The sequence below is a fragment of the Rhynchophorus ferrugineus genome, unplaced genomic scaffold (genome assembly GCF_030347505.1).
Source record: "Rhynchophorus ferrugineus isolate W39M unplaced genomic scaffold, kcgeb_rfMv2 rfM1, whole genome shotgun sequence".
Taxonomy (NCBI): domain Eukaryota; kingdom Metazoa; phylum Arthropoda; class Insecta; order Coleoptera; family Curculionidae; genus Rhynchophorus; species Rhynchophorus ferrugineus.
Window position 1 is genome coordinate 3,809,362 of NW_027472580.1, and position 22,210 is coordinate 3,831,571.

Here is a 22,210-nt window from a genome sequence, read left to right on the forward strand (position 1 = left end):
AGTCTAATTAATTAAGATAATATTTTATACAGAAGATTGCTTATTGAAGTAATTTTCTACATGCCATGTATATATAATATAAACAGAAGAAATACTTATTGCCAATAGGGCAGATTGTGGACTCACGAAGAGTAATAAAATAAAAAAAAATCTTATGTAAAAAAAAAATAAATTTCCATTTAATCTCAAAACTTCATTCATTCTATAATATATGTTACATAAACTGTAAAAGATTATAAACGCCTTTCTTAATAGGCCACCCTATAGAGAATTTCTTATTTAGTAAAATGTAAAGGCATTTTTTCTATGATTGCATATGTATCAAGCCTTCCCACAAGTAAGATATTGAATAAAACGTATATTTTTTAAGAAAAAATGTTACATTATATCTTTAAAAAAACCAGAACGATTTTATTTTCTATTCAGCTGTAGCGCGTGGTATCTCGGAGCATTAACCTAGTATTAAATCTGCAGTATACTGATACGTATATAACATAAACATATTTTTAGTACAAAAACATTGCGTATGTGCGTCTTTGTTTTTTGAAAGTCAAATTTCTATGTATTATTTAGAATTTAACAGTGCTAATATTTATTTAACAGACGAAAAAATATTATCTTGCACTTAAGAGATAAACTGGTAGTCGCTTATCAATCGTTTTATTACACAGTAGAAAGTATTCTCAAGGTAAGGAGGTAAATATATCGCTATAATTAAACAGGTAAATTTTCGCGTAATAGTAAGAAAGTTAAACGTAAAATTATCATGGAACCTATACTGTTGGTACACGGAGGAGCTGGAGATATACCCGACTCCAGGATACAGCCGAAAATCGATGGGAACAAGAAATCGGTAGAGGCAGGTTACGCTATCTTGAAAAATGGAGGTAGTGCTTTGGAGGCTGTTGAGGCTGCGGTAAGGGTGATGGAAGACGATGAGGCTTTTAACGCGGGTAGGTCTTCATGGCTGTTTTGCATAACTGTGATCTTCATTAATTACCAACAATATTGTAGGTTACGGCTCGGTACTTAATTTAGGTGGGGAAGTGGAGATGGATGCTAGTATAATGAATGGTGTTGATCTTAGTGTGGGCGCAGTTACCGTTGTAAAAGATGTCGCGCACCCCATAAGGTAAATGTAAAAGTTACCTCAACAGAATGACCATTAAACGTATTTCTGATAGTTTGGCTCGATTGGTTATGGATAAAACTCCTCACATACTGCTGGCTGGAGCTGGAGCGAATAAATTTGCCGCGGAACAGGGAGTCCCAACTCTTCCACCCGGCAGCCTTGTATCGCCCTACGCTAAACAAGCTTTGGAGGAATATAAAAGACGAAAAGATACGAGGACTGAAATAGGAGCTAGGGTAATACTGCACTATATCATTAGCGGTGGCCTATTTAGACAACCGAGCTCAAAAATATTCCTTTGTTATACATTTTCATCTACTGAAATTTAAAATCATCATAAAAGTGCCGGTTGGCTCTAGTTTTTAGAGATACAAATGACATAGTCATATAGTCTCTCTAATAAAACAGCCAATGCACGTCATCAAAATTTGCCGCACCAAATTTAAGTTTTCGCTTATTTTGACTCTGACAACAAAATACTAATATATATAAAATAATGAAACAAAACGTTATAAAATATAACATTATAATATATGTAATGCATATTTATTGTAGGACTTAAACTACAGTTAAACAGTTACTATAGATTGTACGACATATGTCAACGGTGTCGATAGGTAGAACCAACACAAATTGAATTTTATAGACCGATTAGGTTACATATTCGAGTGCATTACATTTATTCTGTCTCTTTTTAACTAGAGTAATGCTAGTACTGAGAATGAGAAAAGCTCCGAGATTAAAAGCTATTTTACGTTTTTATAAACTGAATTTATCAATACGTTCAACGGTGTTGATGACATGCATTGGCTGTTTTATTATTATATTCTCTATATTCTGCATTTTTAGTTTGTGTGAAATTCGTTTTAGGACATTGACACACCTGTTAACTGTCAAAATATTATTACATAATTTACATATTTTGAGATCGACCATAAACAGTAAATCTCACGATATTGTATAGACCTTTCGATAAAACAGCTAATGCACGTCATCCAAATGTATAATGCAACGTTGCCGCACCAAATCTTCAAGTTTTAGCTTGTTTTGGCTCTAACAACAAAATACTAGTACAAATAATATAACGTTAAAAAATATAATTTATTTTAACACTACAGTACATCTAATGCATATTTATTTAGGGACTTAAACTACAGTTAATTGAACAGGTACAACAGTTTGTAGGTTGTTTTATTATATCGAATTGAAACAAATCGAATTTTATAGACCGATTTGGTTACGTGTTCAAATGAATCAAACTTCATTCTGTCTCTTTAGTGCTAATTAGTGAAATGAGAATGAATTCTCCGAATAAAGGGATTTTACGTTTTCATAAACTGAATTTGGCCTCCCTCGTTAGCGCAGTGGTTAAAGCGACAGGACGGTCTTCTACTGTTGCGGTAGTCGCGGGTTCGGTTCAACATACCACGGAAGAAAATATGTTACGTTTTCCTTACAGAAGCGCAATTTAAAGCCTCTTTAAAGACGGCTTAGTGGTATTTTTTATGATGTAAAGGGAAACTTAAAACACTTATATTACAGGCAGATTAAATATATATATGCTTGACATCGCATATAAAAACAGGATTGCCAATAAAAAAATAATGGTGAAATACATGGGAGTAGACTAATTTTGAGTCCAAAAATATTCATTTTTGGACAATGTGATTTATTTGCTTTAATTTATTATTTTATTTTTATTTATTTATTGCTTTCTGAAAACCAATACAACAAGAATTGTTAATCTTTCTAATATATGTTAATGTATTCTATTTTATTAATACAGTAATGAAAAATTTTATCTATATAATTTATATATCATGCCATTCATTTCGATGGCTTCTTAAGCAACATTCAAGGGGCCTAACTAAAGTTAGAAGTTATATAAAAGAAAGTAGCAATGATTTAGGTCACCGTTAAGAGAAACGGTGACTTTTCAGTCACCAATGGTATACCGGTGACCTTAAAGTCACTGTTAAGTTTATATCTACTTGGCTGACATATCATCTTATATAGAACCCAGGAGAAGTGGGCACTGTTGGTGCTGTTGCTATTGATAAAAATGGAAACCTAGCCGCGGCTACATCCACAGGTGGTATTAATGGTAAAATGGTCGGGCGAAGCAGTGATACTTCTCTGGTTGGATGTGGAACATATGCGGACAATGATGTTGCGGCGGTATCAACAACAGGTAAGAAAATGTTGCGTCAAGTACGTTTTTTGTTTAAAAATGTATTTCAGGTCACGGCGAGACAATAGCCAAGTACTGTCTGGCACATGCTATCGTTAAATCCATACAGTACGAAAACAAAAATGCCCACGATGCAACTAACCAGATATTAACGCAAATGACCGATAAACTCAAGAACACTGCGGGTAATTTTCTGTCTAAACTTCAATATTCACAAGAATTAAAAAAATATATCTAATTTTAGGTGCAATCACAATTTCAAAGACTGGTGATATAGGCATCGGGTTTACTAGTAGAAGAATGTCTTGGGCTTATAGAAAGGGAAATGAAATTCACTATGGCATTGAAAAAGGACAAGATAATGTTGATATAATCAGCTGAGTTCATTTTAAAGTTGGCCCTATTGTACTTATATTAAGTAATATTACAAATGAATATAAATGTATCTAGTAATATTATAAAATAAAATATAAAAAGCTATATAGATAAAAAATAATCGCTGAAATATATGTGTGCCTATAACTTCAGAACTACTGCATCAAATCGGGTAATTATGTTTTTTGTTAATTATTGTGAGAACAAGGTTTATACAAAAAATCTAAATTACTTTTGTTAAAGAGTTCTTTTAATTTACATCTCGTAACATAGAAGCCGGTTGACAAAACATTGACAGTTTTACTTTTTTTTCCCAAATTGATTAAAATCAAAATAATAATGAATATGTGTAAGTAAATTAATACATTTAGTCAAGAGGAAAAAAGAAGAAAAAGATTTATATAGGAATAAACAAGTAAAACAAGCTAATTCAAAATATAATTGACAAGAAAAGTTTTTTTTTAATTCAAAATTGGCTTTATTCCTCAACGTAATCTGCATCAAGAGCTACACAATCATTCCAGGGCCTCTCTCTAACATTTCAATACCACTTTTGTAGAACGATTTATCTTTTGCCTCAAAATAAGCCTGGCACCAGTTTGCTGTCCACCTGAGATAATGACGATCATTTTAATTCCGGAGTGAAGTGATGGATCCATGTTTTATCTATTGTCGCATATCGACGCAAACATTCCGGCTTATTACGTTTAAACATAGCAAAAGAATGCTCAGAATCATCAACACGTCTTTGTTTTTGGTCAACAGTGAAGAAACGCGGTACCCCCTTTGAACAGATCTTTCTCATAGTCAAATGCTCATGCAATATAAAACCAACACTTTCTTTTAATATATTTACGACATATTTCACATCGTAATTTAAAATGCAAGAACATTTCCGAACAGAGGTAAATATAATGGAAAAAAATAAATACTTTGAATTCCAAGTTTCGAATCCAATAGTAATACTCTACTTATGTTATGCTCAGACAAGTACTAATCAGCTATATTACATACAATCAGTATATTCAATTTAAGTTTAAGAAATTAAAAATATATATATATATATTTTACACCTATAGTCCTTCCAATAAAACAGCCAATGCACGTCATCAACATCATCAAACTTATTGCCAAATTCTCTTTAGAAATACGTAAAATCCCTTTTAAACTCGGAACATATTTCTTTCTCATTTTACTAATTATCATTACTCTAGTTAAAAAGAGACAGAATGAAATCTGATGTGTCCGAATATGTAACTGTGAATATCTCGGCCACCGTTATCATATCTGAATGTAAATATAACAAAACAACTCTAACCTACAAGCTATAATGGACCCTTACAAGCTATATTAATAACTGTAGTTTAAGTCTTTCAGTAAATATGCATGAAATGTACTATAATGTTAAAATAAATTATATTTCATAACGTTATTTTTGTTTCATTATTTTATTTACTTTAGTATATTGCCGTCCGAGTGAAAATAAACGAAAACTCAAATTTGGCGTGGAAACGTTACTTTATAAATTTTGATGACGTGTATTAGCTGTTTTATTGGAAAGAATATATATTCTACGATCAACTTTAATACCCTATAATCAATAATCTGAATTAATTAGCAGGAATCACTGTTTTTAGTTAATTATTTATTACATTCACTATTTATTTTGCTTTTTAATTACGTTAAGGAGGGATCCAGATAATAAAACAACTTAATCAACATTGCTTCTTCCAGTATTTATTAATTTCACCACAAGTCGTAAATTACAGGCTTAATTAATTTTTTTTGATTACTTTTAAACGTGATACAAACGAACAAAAAAAACATAAGTTGTAATAAGGTATAAAGAATTTAACATAATTCCAAAGCGCGACCACAAAAGAAATTGTTTACGCCTTACATTTTTATAAGAACATAGTGACATAGATTTCAAATAACGTTTGTAATGAAAATAAAACAAAAGTTATCACATAAAAGCTAGACCATTTTAAACCTTAGTGCTCTATAAAGACATACTAAATATATAAATATATACAATCAAAAAAAAAAAGGAATCTCTCGACTTGATCAAATTACACATTTGGGACTCTTCCTAATAAAACAATATTCGTCGTTTTTATTTCCTATTAAACATTATACAACTAGTACTTGTAAAAAAATAGTAAATTAGCGAACAAGCTTCTTAATATCCTGGTGTAAGTTTCTGAAATATATAAAGGACTAGAATAACAAGTAAAAAATACGTAAACGTTCACGGGATTTTCCTGTATATTCCGCAAGAAAAGCATCCTGCTAGGTATCAGGGAACATCTATTATACACGACAAAAAAAAGTTCGTCGATAGTATTGGACATATTCCAGAAAAAATAACTGAAAAAAAAAAGAACACCAACACACTATACGCTCTATTTTCGATGCTCATCGGTCAAACGCAGAATCGTAACTTAACAGTTAAAATTATAAAGGTAGTGGGTCAAACAGGCTTAGGCTAGGCTACTAATCATTATAAATAATTTTAATCGCATCTGTTCTTCATTTCACTGTACAAATAATGTCTTTCTACATCTCATATTAAAGCAATATTGTAATTTATAGTTATATATACACATATCTCTGAGGTTAGACTATAACGAATCGTTATTAATAAAAACCTGCTAGTTGTATTAGGCAATAGTTTACGTTGAAGATGTCATCTGTAAGTTCTTGCGCGGCAAAGGATGGTTACTAATACTCATATATGAAGAATCGATTACGTTCCTAACTCGAAATCGAGACCACAAAATCCCTAGTCTGTCTCAAGGACTCCCACCATACAATCATCTACATTTGCCGTCTCGCCGCCGCAGAGCATCTTTAAAGCTTTATAATTATTTTAACGTGTAAAACATCGATCTCAACTATTCCCAAACATCTTATCACAGTCAAAATAAAAATGAGATTCATTACAGAATTTTCCAAACAACGGTTTATTATCAGCGAAAACGTCAGATGGAAACGTTAGAGTTGGTTCTAGAGGGCGTTGCGGTGTTGCACCCACGTCTTCTTCGTATGATCGAACCTGTGCGCCAACCATTGCTGCTCCAACAGTTGAAACCTATCCTTGCTTAAGTATAGTGGTTTCCCGCGCCTGTAAAAAAAATCAAAGTTTTAGTTGGGTGTTTGAATCTGCTTGTTGAACCAATAATTACGTGCAAAGTAGTGGCAAAGTAATGTAAAATACGTTTTCATAAAATAAAGAAAGAACAACTTCAAATATAAAACATTCGTTTCCTAATCGAATTTACAGAAAATGCCTATCACAAAAAACTATTTCCAGGAATGCAGTCTCCGAAAATAATGTCAATACTCCAACAAAAAATGTAAGTAACTCCATGCACATCATTAATATCTCCACTAACAATCTCAACATAACTTTTTTAATACAATATTTAACCAATTTTAACCCTTCGAAAAAATAGAACAATACACAAATTCTAAAGAAGATACCGACATCCTATAAATTATTAATTCATTTTTCTAACTAGATTTTTTCCTATAATTTAGCTTTGAGTCGGTTTAGCAACAACTAGCTAAGACCAATAGTGCAATATTCTTTTCGCTTGGTTGCCTAATCAAATAACTTGGCAAATTTGTTTTCCACTGCTACACTCGGTTTAAAGGACTTTTAACAGATGAAGAAAAAAAAACTTTCAATGTTGCCCAGGCAACAAATATAAATCATAACGGTTAATATAAAGTACTCACTTCAAGTCTCGGTCCTCCTCTTCAAAATCATCTAAATATAAGGAACCCCAAAGACATGCTCTATGACCTCTAATAACTATTATATAGGTTGAAGTTATAACTAGGAATACCCCAGTGCCAGCTCCACATTCTTGAGCATGCGCAACTGCCTCACATACATTTTGTTGCTTACAACAATTTTGTTTTAAGCAAACAATAGTACCACACAGTAAACAGATGCTTGTTTCTTGGGCCACAGAGTGGCATTGACTACACGGTCGCTCGTGGTAGTACTAAAATAAAAAAAAAACAAGAAAAATCACCCTAATTCAAAATGAATATAAGACTGAACCTACAGTGAAAATTTTCTCATACTCTTTAGGTAATGATAACAATCTTGGCGGATGCCATACGGTGTGCTGGTCCATTATGAAACTCCTCGCGGCAATCTGGCTCTTAGTTATAAAAGAGGAGTATTCATTACACCATAGCTGTGGAGAACACCTAAAATTAAACATAATTAATATACAGCAATAGGATTATGACTTGTCAACGCGTACTTATGCATATCTGTACCCTGTGGCCAATTTAAAGCTACACTAGCATTAAAACAATCCCAGTCCATTGATTCAGTTACTAATTCCAAATAATAAACTAATCGTACGAATTCACTTTGGGGTGTTCTTATTTCTGGCAAAGGTTGCTGATAAATATGAAATTTAAGTAACGAAGCTATTCTTAAAAACGGTAAGCATAATTTTTGAACCTACAACAATGTGTGCGTTAAAATCCGAATGAGGATCTAAGAAAGAATACCAACTTGCTGTTCTAAGGCAACTATATTTAATCTGCCACTTGTCGTGGTTTCATCACATGATGGGCCACTTTCGCTAGTGTCATCGTCGTCCATATAAAGGTCGGTGTGACCGAGACAATCATTAACCAGCTTCAAAGCATCACAAATGTTTCTGACAGATTCGTTAAAGGCTCCGCTGGCTGCTTTAGAGCGTTCTGCGTTGGTTAAACCACAAGAAACTTGAGTTACTACCTGGTAATACAAGAGGTTATACACCATTTGGACGGTTGTCGTAAAATAAGCTGGAAAATAAGTTATTGCATAAATAAGAATAAATGAGGTCGAATAATCTTACTCTGATCTAAATGTAATGGCAACAATAACACAAGCTGTAACAGCTGTGCTATGGGATCCTTTAGTAGAACTGGTACCTCCCATTCATAGGGCGCCAGTGTTTTTATTGGGTCTTTTGAGGGCAAGCCGCATAACTGTTTAAATGTCATCCACGATGGCCATTTCCCTATACTTCTGGCTACTCGAGCGTGTTCAGCTAAGACATGTAGTAAAGGAACTGTAAATATACATGGTTAATACCTAAAAACCTTATCCCCTCAGAAAACCATACCTATACAATCTCTTTTGGGGAGTAGTGGATTCGGGGGATCGCTTGACGAAATTACCAACGATCCGCCCCTCTGTATCAGTTCAACTTCCAAATTTGTTCTAGCTATCGATGTAACAAACAGGAATAAACTTTGAGGTACCACCTTGTCGTCATATGTTTGCTTAAATATAGGTTTAATTTGGGTACTGTCGGTCATGTCACCCATTACTTTACCAATCGCCTCAGCCATTTTTGAAATGTTCTGAATAATAATGAAAATTAAATTATGTTCAGTATCATGTTGGTTAGAAAGTAATGTCGGTTTTTGAAATTCTTTAAAGGGACCTTATTATTCATGTTATGCAATTTGCAAAGGGGTTACAAAGATATCAGGCTTATAAATTAATTTTGAAGAATTTACAACAGATGGTGTTAATCGCATTGGGTACATTTGTAACCAATTTTATGTTGAAGCCTTACCAGGCTTCACTTTTCAGTATGTGTCATTTCGTATAAGTGTAAACAAAGCATTGTTTCAGAGCGTTGAAAATGTCACCTTTGTACCAAGCAAATAGTATTTTTATTTTAAATGGTGATTTTGGCACTGTAGACAAACCGCGTTCTGGATAGCTCAAAAAATGTGTGAAGACGAGGTTTTGAAGGCATTATTCGATGAAACCATTAATAGGGATCGCTGTCGATTAAAATTGATACGTTTGAGTCGAGCACTGGGCGAAAAACGCCGGAATATGAGTAAAGACACAATAATGTTATTCTTCAGCATGACAACTCTCAACCACATGTTGCAAAACCGGTGAAATCATACTTGGAATCATTTTTACTTTCTGATTACTACTTGTTCCGACATATGAGTTGTGACATGTCTGAGCAACTATCAACTATGAAGATACCAAAAAATGATCGATTCGTGGATAGTATCAAAAGGTACATTGTTGTTTTGAAATCCGTATTTCGATAAATCCGTATATTGATTAAAAGATGGGAAAAAGTAGTAACTGTCGATGGACAATATTTCGAATAAAATACAGTGTACCGATTTTTCACAATAAAGCTTCAAATAAAAAAATCTTTAAAACTAGATTATAAGTCTAATATATAACGAGTGAAAATTGAAAACGAAAAGTATCATGATGACATGACATACAGCACCGACTTGGCATCATTGTCGACCAATTGCACAATTTATTAAGAAATAAAACTTGTATTTTAACAAGGGGGGATTAATCTATTAGAATTTTTAAAAAACAGATTTTTTATTTCGAATATATAACATAATGAGAATATATTGGCAAGATGGAAAGTCGAACTACTTAATATATAAGGAATTATGGGACATTAGTGAGAGCGCTAGAGCTGTCTCTTTCACAATACTCCTGTAATAATTATTTTATCATTATTTTTTAATAATGACCACTTAGTTGACCGACAAAGTGGTAAAAAATATAAATTACACGACGCTGCTACTCAGAAAAATGTAAAATGTGTGTCGAAATATGAAGAACAAAATGATTATTAAATCTTGACTCCTCATGCTGTAAAAGCAAACGACCGATTTGAAGATTATGAGCCGCCATTTCCCAAAATAATAAAAACTTTCAAATTATTTAGTTATTTTCTCACCTTAAAAAATGCATTAAAATTTACTCATTTTAAATATTCCAAAGGATTTGCCCCATTAAACCTTTACTTATTTTTCTTTTTTTAAACATGAAGAACCAATGCCTTTTCACTTACCACACCAAAATTACTTTCTTGCCAACCGAATATTTCAATTGAAAAGTGACATTAACACCTACCGGTTTTTGTTCATTGTCTCTTAAAAATTCAATGACCTCTTCCAACACTTGCGTCATACTTTGATTGGGCCTAGCTCTAACCATTTGGGATTTGTCGCCATATTGTGGCAGCAGAGGCAAAAACGAATTCGCTAATTGTCTACACAGAGGGCACAAATATTCTCCTCTGAAATAAAATATGTCCGTCAAACACCTCTTCGCGCAGTATATATCTCTACTACTTACTTTTCAGGCGATAATGACTGTTGTCTTTGTTGTGATCTAAGAGATGTTAAATACGAATTTAGGCAGTCTAAATGCAGATGATGTCCGCATGTTTGTACATGGACTCCGCCATCCCATCCAGTATTAATAGATAAATACCATGATCTCTGAAAATTATAAGGTCAAATAACAAGTTGACGGGCTAAAAATGAATGTAGAGCTACAAATATTCAAAATAGAAAACCAAAGACAAATTCAATGTAGATAATTCTTACCGGATCAAAATGTCTGTTAAATTCCTCAACTCTCCGATCAAATTCCGCAGCTAGAATGTCGTCCTTGCGAAGCTGTAGTTTTTCATCCTCAGTGGTCGGTAGGGTAGCTCTCTCCGACTGTCCGTACCTCCTTCTGTGACCAATTACGCTTGTTGCTTGTGTTAAAGCTACTAAACCCATTGGTTTTTCATCGGTGCTCGGAGAACTTTAAAAGAAAGCTTATATTTTGATCGTCAACACAATTCGGAGCGTATTACCTAATATTACAAATAACACAGTCATATTCTTGTTTACTAACGGGAACCTCGCTATGTTCCATACTTTCTGTGTGCTCGTCGTTTTCCATTCTCTCGGTTTCATGCTTCCAGAAGTCATCTTGTTTCTTGGCAAACTCGGCCATTAATTTTTCCTGAAAAAAAAAAATTGTAACGACTATCGACAGAGAATAATCTAAATTCGATGTCTACCTGTCGTTCTTTGGCGCGTCTTCTTCTCTCTTCGCGTTCTCTGTTCTCCCTCATCTTCTTAGCTTTCTCGTTTTCTTCTTGCGACGGCCACATTTGGTGTCTGGTTTTCTGTATGAACCTGTGACAGCCAGAGTCGGAGATCGCTATCTTTTTTAACAACTTTCCAACATAGAATGTTCCATCACCACATGGTACCTGAACAGAGATAAAAATTAATATGCTGCTTAGCGAGCTGGGGTGCAGTAACACAAACATTTTGAATTACACTTGTTATGGGTTCTAAAATGATATTGCGTTGTATCAATTCATTAGAGACAGTACAGAACATCAACAATATCACTTTCTTGTCCTTTTTTATATATCTATACGTATTTTTATTAACGCTTTTTTACTTGTGCTTCTTCCAGATATTTAGCATCCTAAGCTTGTGAAAGTTGACAATTATTGATATTCACTGGACATGTTCTACGCAAAGTTTGTTTATTTGTTTCATATGTTTTAATACGTCATGTCTTCAGCAACAGTTGTATTTTGTGTGTTTGGAGTTCCTTTGATGCTGTTATTGGATTTCCGTGAGATGCTAAGATGCTTTGTGCTCGATAAATCGGCTGTAAATAGGAAATACAGCATCGGGCCCAGTATAGACTTCACTTTAGTCTTGTTTTATAGTGAAATGTCTATTTGTGAGTAATTCCTCTAATTTAACCTGCAACCCTGTGTGCTGTCCTTTATCAAAAACCTGAGATATATCCAGGAATTCAACTGAACAATATTTTTTGGAATTTTAGGTCCACATTTATTTTGTTTACAAGTTTATGCACTTGTTCTATAGTCCCATGCTTATTACGAAACCCAAATAGATATTATGGAATAATCTTTCTTTTTTCTTTTATTGTTAAGTCTTTTTAATAATGTGTTTCAAAGAGCATTGTTTATTGCGCGAAACAATTCATATTTTAGCTCATATTGTATTCATTTTGAAACAAAAGTACTATATATAAAGATAAATTCGTTTTAGGATTGTAAAGGCAAAAAAAAAGAAAAAGTAAAATAAGTAAAGTATAAAATAAACTCATGCTTACTTTATCATCTCCTGCAGCAAAATAATCGACTTCGTCATCGTCTGGATCGAAGCTGTCCGGGACGCCAGATAATTGTGAATGCAATTTCAACAGCAGTGAAATAATGCTCTCGTTAACCTCGACAGATGGTTGATCCTCAGGAAACTCCTAACAATAAGGCATTTTAAAAAACTAACAATGACAATAATGCGATTTTACTTACCCCAGATTGTAACTTCTTCGGTTTGGTTGAGGCCCTCTTCCTAAAACCGCGTGACGTAGAAGGAAGCGCTCTGTTATGGCCTAATAATTGACGAACTATTCTATGCTGATAGTTGATTAGATCAGGGGAGAGCTTGCTGGGACCTTGACGAAGAACAGATATAAATAAACATGGTTAAATAAAAACTACTTTTTGCAAATTACCTGGTTGTGATTTCACTACTTCATTCCCTACCATTAAAGCGGGAAGATAAGCCGGCGATGGTAAAGCGAGAGGTGGAGCTGGAGGTACTGGAGAATCGGGACTAGAATAAGCTGAAGATCGAAATATTTATGCAATCTTCCGATTGAATTATTAATAATGGTAAACTCTTACATTTTCTTGCTATAGTTTTATCCCCAGGCAAAGCGATTCTTCTGTCGTCCACTTCCATCGGCTCTGCTGGCGCATCTGGTGGTAGCAGAGCCAAACAAGAAGAAATATCTTCGACTGGAGATTCCGGTACACTACGTCCTTCATCTAGAGATAATAAAAACACCACATTTAATTTGAAAATCACAAAAGGCATTGAAAAAAATACCAATAGAATTTCCACCGGTATAGATGATGATATCCATTCCAACATCGTCCTGGCAACTGTTTTGACCGGAATGGTGCTTCTGGTCGAGCATGAGAGGTCTATGCCTGTCGGAGTCGTCCCCGGTCTCGGAGGACATCACCACGTCGTCCGAATCCGAAGAGTTGGTTTCATCTTCTCCTAAATCACCTTAAAATTTAGAAGTCCACACGATCATTCCACAAGCGGTTTAAAGTAAGCGATGTATAAAGAATAGGCATGATGACTTATTTTGAAAGTTAATTTGAGAACTCTATATATATATATATATATATATATATATATATATATATATATATATATATATATATATATATATACTCTATACTACTACTCTATATAGAGGTTTAATTTGCGAAATCGAGGAAATGTTTTGTGTGGTCTCACCAAAGCAAGCATTCAAACCACTTTTTTAATTGGTTCGTTTGAATTGCCCCACAAAGGCATTTGACCAAAGCATTTCTATAACCCGATTGTTTCTTTCACTTTGAAGCCATTTTTGTGTAGCTGATATAATGTACATTTAGCATTTTTGTAACTTAATTATAATTACTATTATTTGATTATAATGTATCTTCAGTCTCAAAATGTTCTGTAACCTGTGTATGTGCGGAAATAGAGTCCAACGAGACGTCGTTTTTCTTGGAAGAAACAGTCCAAATTGAAGGTATTTACCATACCTTGAAAATTATACTACATGAAAATTTTTGGGCAAAGCCATTCAATGTATATAGAGCCAAGTTTCGTTGCCATTTGAAAATATGTTAGTAAAGTACCATCAATTAAAGACATAATTATTTTGTTTTTTAACTTATCATTAATATTTATTTTGGTTTTAGTTTACTTAACCGAGATAGGTGGGACTTTTTTGGGTCTACGTATCGAGTTAGAAAAAATCATTCTTCACCGATTATGTTAAAAAAATACATTAATAGAAAATAAAATAATACAACTCGGCCACAATTTTTATTATATTTGCCAGGATATATGTTGTGCTCTTAATATAATACGTTGCAGCTTTTTTTCTATTTATATTTAATCAATGAAGCGCCTTCCTAATAAAATATTTTCTTTACTCCACTTACTCGAACTTACTTAAAACGACTCGATGGTGAGATATAGTTATTTTGTCACACTAGACGGTTTGTAAGGTTACAAGCCCTACTGGTTCATTATTTAAGGTAATAGTAAAAGTAATATTAATATAAATGTTGTACACTGTTGATACATTTTTTTGGTTAGGCCTCATTTATTTATTTTTTATTGTGTATGAATTCCTACTTTTTCTTATTTCAGTCAGTTACATAGTACCATCGACGAATCGATTCTGGGAAAATTTAGGTTATTTGCCTTGATAGATCTCTGTTTTTTTTCATTATAGAGGGCAAAAAAACCTAATATCTACACATCAGTTTGGGTTTGTTTGTAAAAGATGTAATTGAAAAAGCCTATGATGGTAAAATGACATGTTAGATGTGGCACAAGCCTACGATAAGATGGCCTGGCCATGATGGCCTTGTTTATAATCTACAGAAAATGTTACCTAAACAACACATTGAACTATTGAAATCTTACGTTACAGCCAGAATATTTAGAGTAAACAAGAGGAAGCCTACTTTCCGATAAAAGAAGCTAAAGTTGGTGTCCCACAAGAAAGTGTATTGGGGCCAATTATTTACCTACTCTACACATGTGATATACCACAAATGAAAAATATCACGATGGTTACATTTGCTGATTATACTTCGATTCATTCTGAAGGAGACAATAGCGAAAAAGCCGCATGAAAATTACATGTCAGCAAGGCGAGTGATAATATAAATAATTGGATCCAAATTTGGAAAATAAAAAGTAATAAAAGTAAATCTGTACATGTGCAATTCACATATAATCAGACCACATAAGCACCAAACAAATAATTCCATATAGCAACAACGCTAAATATCTCGCAATGAATATTGATGTAAAACTTCTCTGAAAATAACATGTAAAAAAGAAAAGATCTATAATTCAAATATAGGAAAATGTATAGATTAATAGGCAGAAAATCACAATTATCAGTACAGAATAAATTGCTATTATACAAGCAAGTATTGAAACAGTCTTGAATACCAACAGAGCAGGACTCCGACTCAAAATAATCAAACAATCTCTCAATCAATCTTGTGTAGTGTAATGGGGTGATATACATTTAATAGAAGAAGCTAAAATAAAGTCGATGGGTCCTCCTAGATACATACAATATGGAAATAACTAGTAACAAAGTAATAAATATATTAAAATTTTTTATCTTTTCTTAGAAATATATGTATTAAATTTTATGCTTTTTCTTCTACTCAACTCTTAGTAATCACATACATATTTTTGTGATCCTTTCTTAGTTATCGTGCCTATTGCGATCCAACTGTAATTGTTATAATTGTAATAAATTCTAGCGAAATACAAATGAGCGTTAGTAACAATTAACGAAAACAAAAAAGCATATATCTAGTACTCACTTTCACCAGAGCTATATACTATGGGTGTCGGCGCTATGTCAGGCACGGTAGTGGGGAAGATAACTTTGGGTATCACGGTTCTGAAATTGTCGAACACGAACCCCGTCTGGAACCAATTCGACAAGTCTCCATCGATGATCTGATGCGTCTTGGTCGGTTGACTCGGCGAGCACAATTTGGAATACTGCGAACATTCGAAACCGAATATCGTAAACTCGACCTGCCCGACAAACGAAGTAACACTCACGGTTTCCTTGAAATCGTTGGTGATATTGACCGCCTGCTCCAATAGGAACACGATGAGGGCCATCACGTGCTCAGAGACCAAACCCTTGACGGCCTTGTAGAGTATGACGAAGGCCATGGCGTGAAAAACCTTCCAGGTTAGGATGTGTCTGGGATCGATGTAGTTGTCTCCCACCTTGGCGGGTGTACGGAAGGGCGGCCACGGAATGACCCCGGTCTTCAGTTTGTTACTTTGTCTGCAACTTTAATATTGTACGTTAGGAAAAAGTAAACAGGTTGGTTTTTGAATTCAATTTCGATTCTATTATCGATTCCTTTCATTTGTTTTGCGTGGTTGACTGGATATTTTTTTCAATAATCGATTCTCGTATCGCTAATGTTTCAAAGAATTTTGTAGAAATTAGATAACTGGGTTGATCCGTGCCAAAACAAATAGAATTTTATAAACTTATTCGGCTACATGTTCTGACGCAGTCTCTTTTTATTGGGTACAATGTACTTTAATATATCAGTAATTTGGAACTCTATTTGATAAGATCATTTATTAATGGAATAGGGTAAATATAACATTTTTATTGATAAATTATAAAATATTTTTACTGTTTTTGTGTTACCTTGGTACCTATTAAGTAAAGATCTTTTTGATTTACGTTTTCGATTTGCTAACTCTTTCGATGCTCGTCCAAGTCTTAATCTATTATAGCAATAATATTACTCTTCATATTTAACTGTTTATTGTATTATTCATTGTCTTACTTAATACATGTCATTGTCCTCATCCATATTTTTTTATTTAAAGAACTATTTTAATATACGTGTTAAAACCGCTCGAGTATTTTCTTTCCATTCTAAATTGCTAATATTATTATTAACAGGTCAATTGAAATTATTTAAATAAAAAAATTAAAGGTTATTAGTTTAAAAAGGGTGTTAAATAGTCATAGATTATGTATACGTTAATTTGCTTTTAATACTTATGAGAGAATTTTATATTTGGGACCATTATTTCATTCTTTTTTTACAAATTGATTGATTGAATTGAACACACATAAAATTAAATTGAAAACTGTTCTTTCAATACACTAGAATCCAGCAATTATCTTTTTCCTTTCCTCTTTGTCAATTCAAATTTTTTCACTATTCTTATCACTATTGCTTTCAAGAATTTTTCATACGTCTGACAGCCGGTCGCTGTCTGGTCAGATGTACGCTAAATTATTCAAAATATTAGTTATAATTATTACAGGTTATAAACCGGCAAACATTATTTTAGCCCTTTGATGATGTTGAAAATGTTTTTTAGCGGGTTGCTACCGGGCTAAATATTACTGTGAGTACTGTGAATAACATCGCTTACATAATGAAGAATAATACGTTAGATTCACTCAAGAAAACTCGTCTACATACAAAGTGGGTGACGAATCTTGACCATCTTGATATTGGCTCTATTCGAGACCAAATATATGAAATGTATAAGAACAGTAAGTACACAAACTATTTTATCAATATAAACATAATTTAATAAAATTATTTTAGAGAAAATTGTCTGTCTGAAAAGTATACATAAAAGAATTAGAGACATGCAGCTTTTGAGAGATGTAAGATAGCCTTTCATACACTCTTACAGGGCATAGGGTTTATATTGGTGTAAAGATAACCCTCGGAGAGGTTTAATAGAACTTCCAGACATTACCTTAAAAAGAATTAAAATTTTAAGGGCATAAAATAAGACCAAGGAAGATAAAAACTATTTGAATTTGTGTATCTTGATGAAACTTGGATATTTCAAAATGGTTTGTTATGGCACTCTTGGCAAGACGGTAACAAAAAAAAGTGTAAAGACGACAAAAATTGATGGAAAGAGGTAAAAGTTACAATAGCATTCGATTAGGTTTTGTTGATCATTATATTCATTAATAATTAATTGCAGATATATTGCTGGTCGAGAAGGATATTCCATCAAAAACTGTTTGGATATGTGAAAGCATTGTCAACCATAACACCTTGGCTTTGGACAGACTCGATTAGACATACTGAGGAAGTAATTGATAAATGGTGGAATTATGAACATGTTTCAAACAGATTAGTGATTTAGAAATTAACTGTTTAGTGATTGAATTGGATAATGAGTGGGAAAGTGAAAATGACTGAAGGAAACTTTCAGGATATGTGATAATGCTGTGCAATCCTATAAATTCCTGAGACAGAGTGATGAGAGTGGAAACAAGTAAAGGTATGCACATAATTAATTGAATATAACTGTAGAAACTGGTATTGTAGGGCGTGAAAGATTTGTGTGCACAGATATGATTGTAATTGTTCAAAATTAAACATGAGCATTAGGTTACAACATATGAGGAGAGAATGAATACTAACTGTTTTGTAGATATGGCGAATGCATTAGGGAGAATTCAGTGATTAATTTTATGAAGAATGGTGTACACAGATAGTAGCAGAAGAAATAAAATATACAGTGAAAGAAAATATACAGAAAACATCCGTTTAAAATTAAAATCATTTAAAACGAATTAAAACTTCCACAATACAAAGATCTTATCTTCTCGCTCAAAATTAATACGAGAAAGAAGCAATGTCTCCATCTTATGTCAAGATTGGAAAACATTTACAAATGTGCATTAGAAGAAATTATTTTCATTGGACTAGTTTCTTTTGAGTATCGATTGATTAGAGATCAATAGTTTCTACTCTTTTTAATTCGATATTTCCTAACGCTAAATTTAATATCAAGTTCCTGCTCTTATATCTTCTCTTTTATCCTCGTCCTATACTTACTACTCGGTATATCTATCTATAGAATTCTGGAAATCCCTTCTATGTACGGCTCTAAGCAGGACGTGAATAGGATCGTAGTGATTCTCCCACACGCTGGCCTTGGGAACGTACATCCCTTGTTGCATATTCCCGCTGGCTTCGAGAGCTGGCGCTCTGTAATCTGCGCATTCCGCCAGTAACGTTTCAAAATCTCTACTCTGCGTTCCGCATCTGTAAATTGTTTAATTATAATAACACGACTCTACGAAAGAATTTTCGTTCTTCGTCCTAAAGTTTGTTTTATGATTTTTCGCTTAGTTATGAACAAAAACGAAAAGAAAATTCTTTTTTTTTTGGTATAAAGTTTGCTTTTGTAATAGTTATAGCAGTACTACTCATATTTGATTTTTTTAGAAATTTTAATTATTTTTAATACATTTAAAAATACCAAAACAACGATCAGGTGTTTTGTACAAATCTAGAATACCTTAAAATGTCGTCGCGAAAGTGTAAATATGATGCTGATGCATTTTGTTATATATGTGGGCAATTTATTAAAGTTCGAGACGTAAAATACGAATTAAATATATTTTACGTGTGAAGCCTACGAAGCATATTTTAACTGTCCTGTTCGGAATCAAGACAAGACATGTTGCTTGTAATAATTGAAAAAAATGTTTGGAAGGTAATCAGCAAATTTTAATTAAATGGTGAATTAAATATAATAGACATATTAAATTATATTTCCTTTTAAACAATTTGTTAAAAAAAGGGATCAGAAGGGAAAACCTCAGAAGCGTTTGAATACTTTTCCGAAGGAAATTTTTTCCGAAATTATCAGAATCAAAGGTTAAGGCTGGGATTTTTGTTGGTTCGCAAATCAGATACATTTTCGCCGATGAAAAATTTCCAACGCTGCTGAATCGTACTGAAAAAGCGAGTTGGAACAGTTTCAAAGCAGTCGTTTCTGGATTTTTCGGAAATAACAAAGCGGAAAACTACAAAAAGTTAGTTGAAAATATGCTAAAAAATTTTATGGCCATGAGCTGCAAGATGTCATTAAAAGTTCATATGTTGCATGCTCATTTAGATAAATTCAAAAACAACATGGGAGCGTATTCAGAAGAGCAAGGAGAACGTTTTCACCAGGACATTATGAGTTTCGAACAACGTTATCAAGGCCAATACAATGAAAACATGATGGGGGACTATATTTGGGGTTTATTAAGAGATAGTACCTATGAACATAAAAAAAAAATAAAAGCGTGTACTTTTAAATTATTTTCTACTTTTTTGTAAGTTATTTTGATAATAAAACTTAATAAAAATAATTAAAATGTTCATTTAAATGATTAACATCACAGATTTTGAAAAATATCGTTCAAGCGGTTTCCTAAATAAAAAAGCAAACTTTTTCATGCCATATATTTTTTTTTCGTCAAATTACGGCCTAAAGAATTGGAATTTAATGCTTTAAAGTCAAAGTCACATTTTGTGTTGACCCGTGTAATAAATGATGCAGCGTTGCTTACCTTTCCGGCATCAACTCCATCAGTTGTGAGTGAGTTTTGTCACTCATACAAAGCAATGTCACCATCTCTAGCCTGTTCAGAACCGTATCTGGTAAACCTAGAAATTAATAAAGCATTTAAAATAATGTAATCAAAATTACGTTGTAGTTGAAAGTAGTGGCCATTTCTGGAGAATCCCGACGGGTAGCCTTATCCCTTACGGGTATTTGGTAAACCTCGGTAGCTTTCTCCTGATTTTGCGACGTTGCCATTTACAAGCAATCGAGTGGTTGAATCCAACGTGCAACAACCATTTTGGATTTGATCCTGACACTGGTAAGGACTCTTTTTTTGTAAATTTAAGAATTTTGTTGTTCATAGTCTATTTTTTTCTTGTACTGTTCATATTTTGATTATAATTTTGTATGTGTAAATATTGTCAAAGAAGCTATTATAATGCTTTTACATCTGACTGACTGACAATTTTTATTTTAATTTTGCAAATTGGATTCAACTCTATACCAAAAACTTTTGATTTTAAAGAACCCGATAAGAAAAAAGTCTGGTGCTGTTAAATCCGGAGATCTGGCTAGCCATGCTAAATCGCCTCTTCGCGAAATTAGTCTCAATGGAAAACGTCATTCAATAATTGAATTGTTGGACGAGCTGTGTGTGCTGTGGCCCCATCTTGCTGAAACCACATGTCCTTTAGCCCTTGCTCTTCCATTTCAGGCACAAGAAAATTTCGAATCATGTCTTGGTACCGTTCTGTAGTAACAGTAATTGCAACACTTTGATCATTTTCAAAAAAATAGGGACCAATGATGTTTCTAGCAAGAATTCCACACCATACAGTTGTTTTTAGTGGATGCAATGCTGTTTCATGAATTAATCGAGGATTCTGTGTTCTCCAAAATCGACTGTTCTGTCTATTGACGTGGCCACTGAGAAGAAAATGGGCTTCATCGCTCATTATCAATTTAGACTTCAAAGACTTTTTAGACAATTTAGACTAGAAAATCTTCAATTTCACCAGACAGCCTTAGGATTGCATTACTGTACTCAACTTGTTGATCATGATCTCTCGGTGGCAATTTTTGGGCTAATTGAATTTTTTACGGGAACATTTTCAAATCTGTTTTCAAACTTCGCCTTAAACTGCGTGTAGAAATGTGTAACTGGGAACTACGTCCCCGAATTGATGTTTCTGGAGACTCTGCAACACTATCACACAGAATCTGTTGTTGATGTCTGCTCTTGTACCGTACCGTCGAAAATGCGCAAGTAAATGATAAATTGTGGTTTTATGAGGTACTGGACGATTAGGATATTTTTGACGCAATTTCCGCTGAATGGCAACAATGGAACGATTATTTTCAATAAATATGGTCACTATTCCTGCTTGTTCTTGTGACGTTCATTTATCCATATACACAACGCACGTTAAAGCGAAACTGAGCTAAACGTTACATAACCAAGATGGCACACAATGAAAAAGGTAGCGGCACTTTTGCCCAACCTGTTAGTATCCTAGTCATTCAAGTTCATCTCTTCATTCATAATTACCAGGAGAAATAATAGTAAACAAATACGGTGGGTAGGTCATTTAACTGTTTCCATGTATATTTTCACATATTTTGCAATATGCGATGCGCTGTCATGCTAATAAGAATTGTTGATGTTGATGTGTCGATGTTGA

General features: G+C 33.4%; 2 protein-coding genes across 3 annotated transcripts in view; one reads left to right on the forward strand and one right to left on the reverse strand.

Annotated features, from left to right (window-relative positions):
* The first annotated feature begins 500 nt into the window (after positions 1-500).
* On the forward strand, positions 501-5,130 carry LOC143202584 (isoaspartyl peptidase/L-asparaginase). The gene is made up of 7 exons (XM_076414201.1): positions 501-688; positions 742-953; positions 1,015-1,132; positions 1,185-1,368; positions 3,149-3,323; positions 3,374-3,508; positions 3,568-5,130. Exons 2-7 carry the CDS (start codon positions 767-769, stop codon positions 3,702-3,704), a joined length of 936 nt encoding a protein of 311 aa, XP_076270316.1. The 5' UTR covers positions 501-688; positions 742-766; the 3' UTR covers positions 3,705-5,130.
* Positions 5,131-5,413: 283 nt separating this feature from the next.
* Ubr3 (Ubr3 ubiquitin ligase) overlaps positions 5,414-22,210 on the reverse strand; it is a 209,657-nt gene continuing 192,860 nt past the window's right edge. The window contains exons 11-31 of one of the 2 annotated variants that reach the window (XM_076413977.1): positions 20,533-20,629; positions 19,022-19,231; positions 16,230-16,470; positions 15,983-16,166; positions 13,449-13,634; positions 13,244-13,387; positions 13,072-13,182; positions 12,869-13,011; positions 12,667-12,813; positions 11,585-11,779; positions 11,375-11,526; positions 11,118-11,322; positions 10,864-11,009; positions 10,639-10,804; positions 8,843-9,083; positions 8,573-8,788; positions 8,242-8,519; positions 7,982-8,187; positions 7,778-7,925; positions 7,443-7,714; positions 5,414-6,825 (exon numbers count right to left, since the gene is read on the reverse strand). In XM_076413977.1, coding sequence (XP_076270092.1) covers positions 6,708-6,825; positions 7,443-7,714; positions 7,778-7,925; positions 7,982-8,187; positions 8,242-8,519; positions 8,573-8,788; positions 8,843-9,083; positions 10,639-10,804; positions 10,864-11,009; positions 11,118-11,322; positions 11,375-11,526; positions 11,585-11,779; positions 12,667-12,813; positions 12,869-13,011; positions 13,072-13,182; positions 13,244-13,387; positions 13,449-13,634; positions 15,983-16,166; positions 16,230-16,470; positions 19,022-19,231; positions 20,533-20,629 — 3,806 coding nt within the window. In that variant the 3' untranslated portion in view covers positions 5,414-6,707. The remainder of the gene's footprint in view (positions 6,826-7,442; positions 7,715-7,777; positions 7,926-7,981; positions 8,188-8,241; positions 8,520-8,572; positions 8,789-8,842; positions 9,084-10,638; positions 10,805-10,863; positions 11,010-11,117; positions 11,323-11,374; positions 11,527-11,584; positions 11,780-12,666; positions 12,814-12,868; positions 13,012-13,071; positions 13,183-13,243; positions 13,388-13,448; positions 13,635-15,982; positions 16,167-16,229; positions 16,471-19,021; positions 19,232-20,532; positions 20,630-22,210) is intronic. The other variant, XM_076413986.1, reaches the window with a different exon arrangement.

Coding starts and splice junctions, on each gene's coding strand:
- LOC143202584 (XM_076414201.1), top strand. CDS start 767: ATGGAACCTATACTGTTGGTACACGGAGGAGCTGGAGATATACCCGAC. Junction 3,324..3,373: donor TGCGGCGGTATCAACAACAG/GTAAGAAAATGT, acceptor AATGTATTTCAG/GTCACGGCGAGACAATAGCC. Junction 3,509..3,567: donor TAAACTCAAGAACACTGCGG/GTAATTTTCTGT, acceptor ATCTAATTTTAG/GTGCAATCACAATTTCAAAG.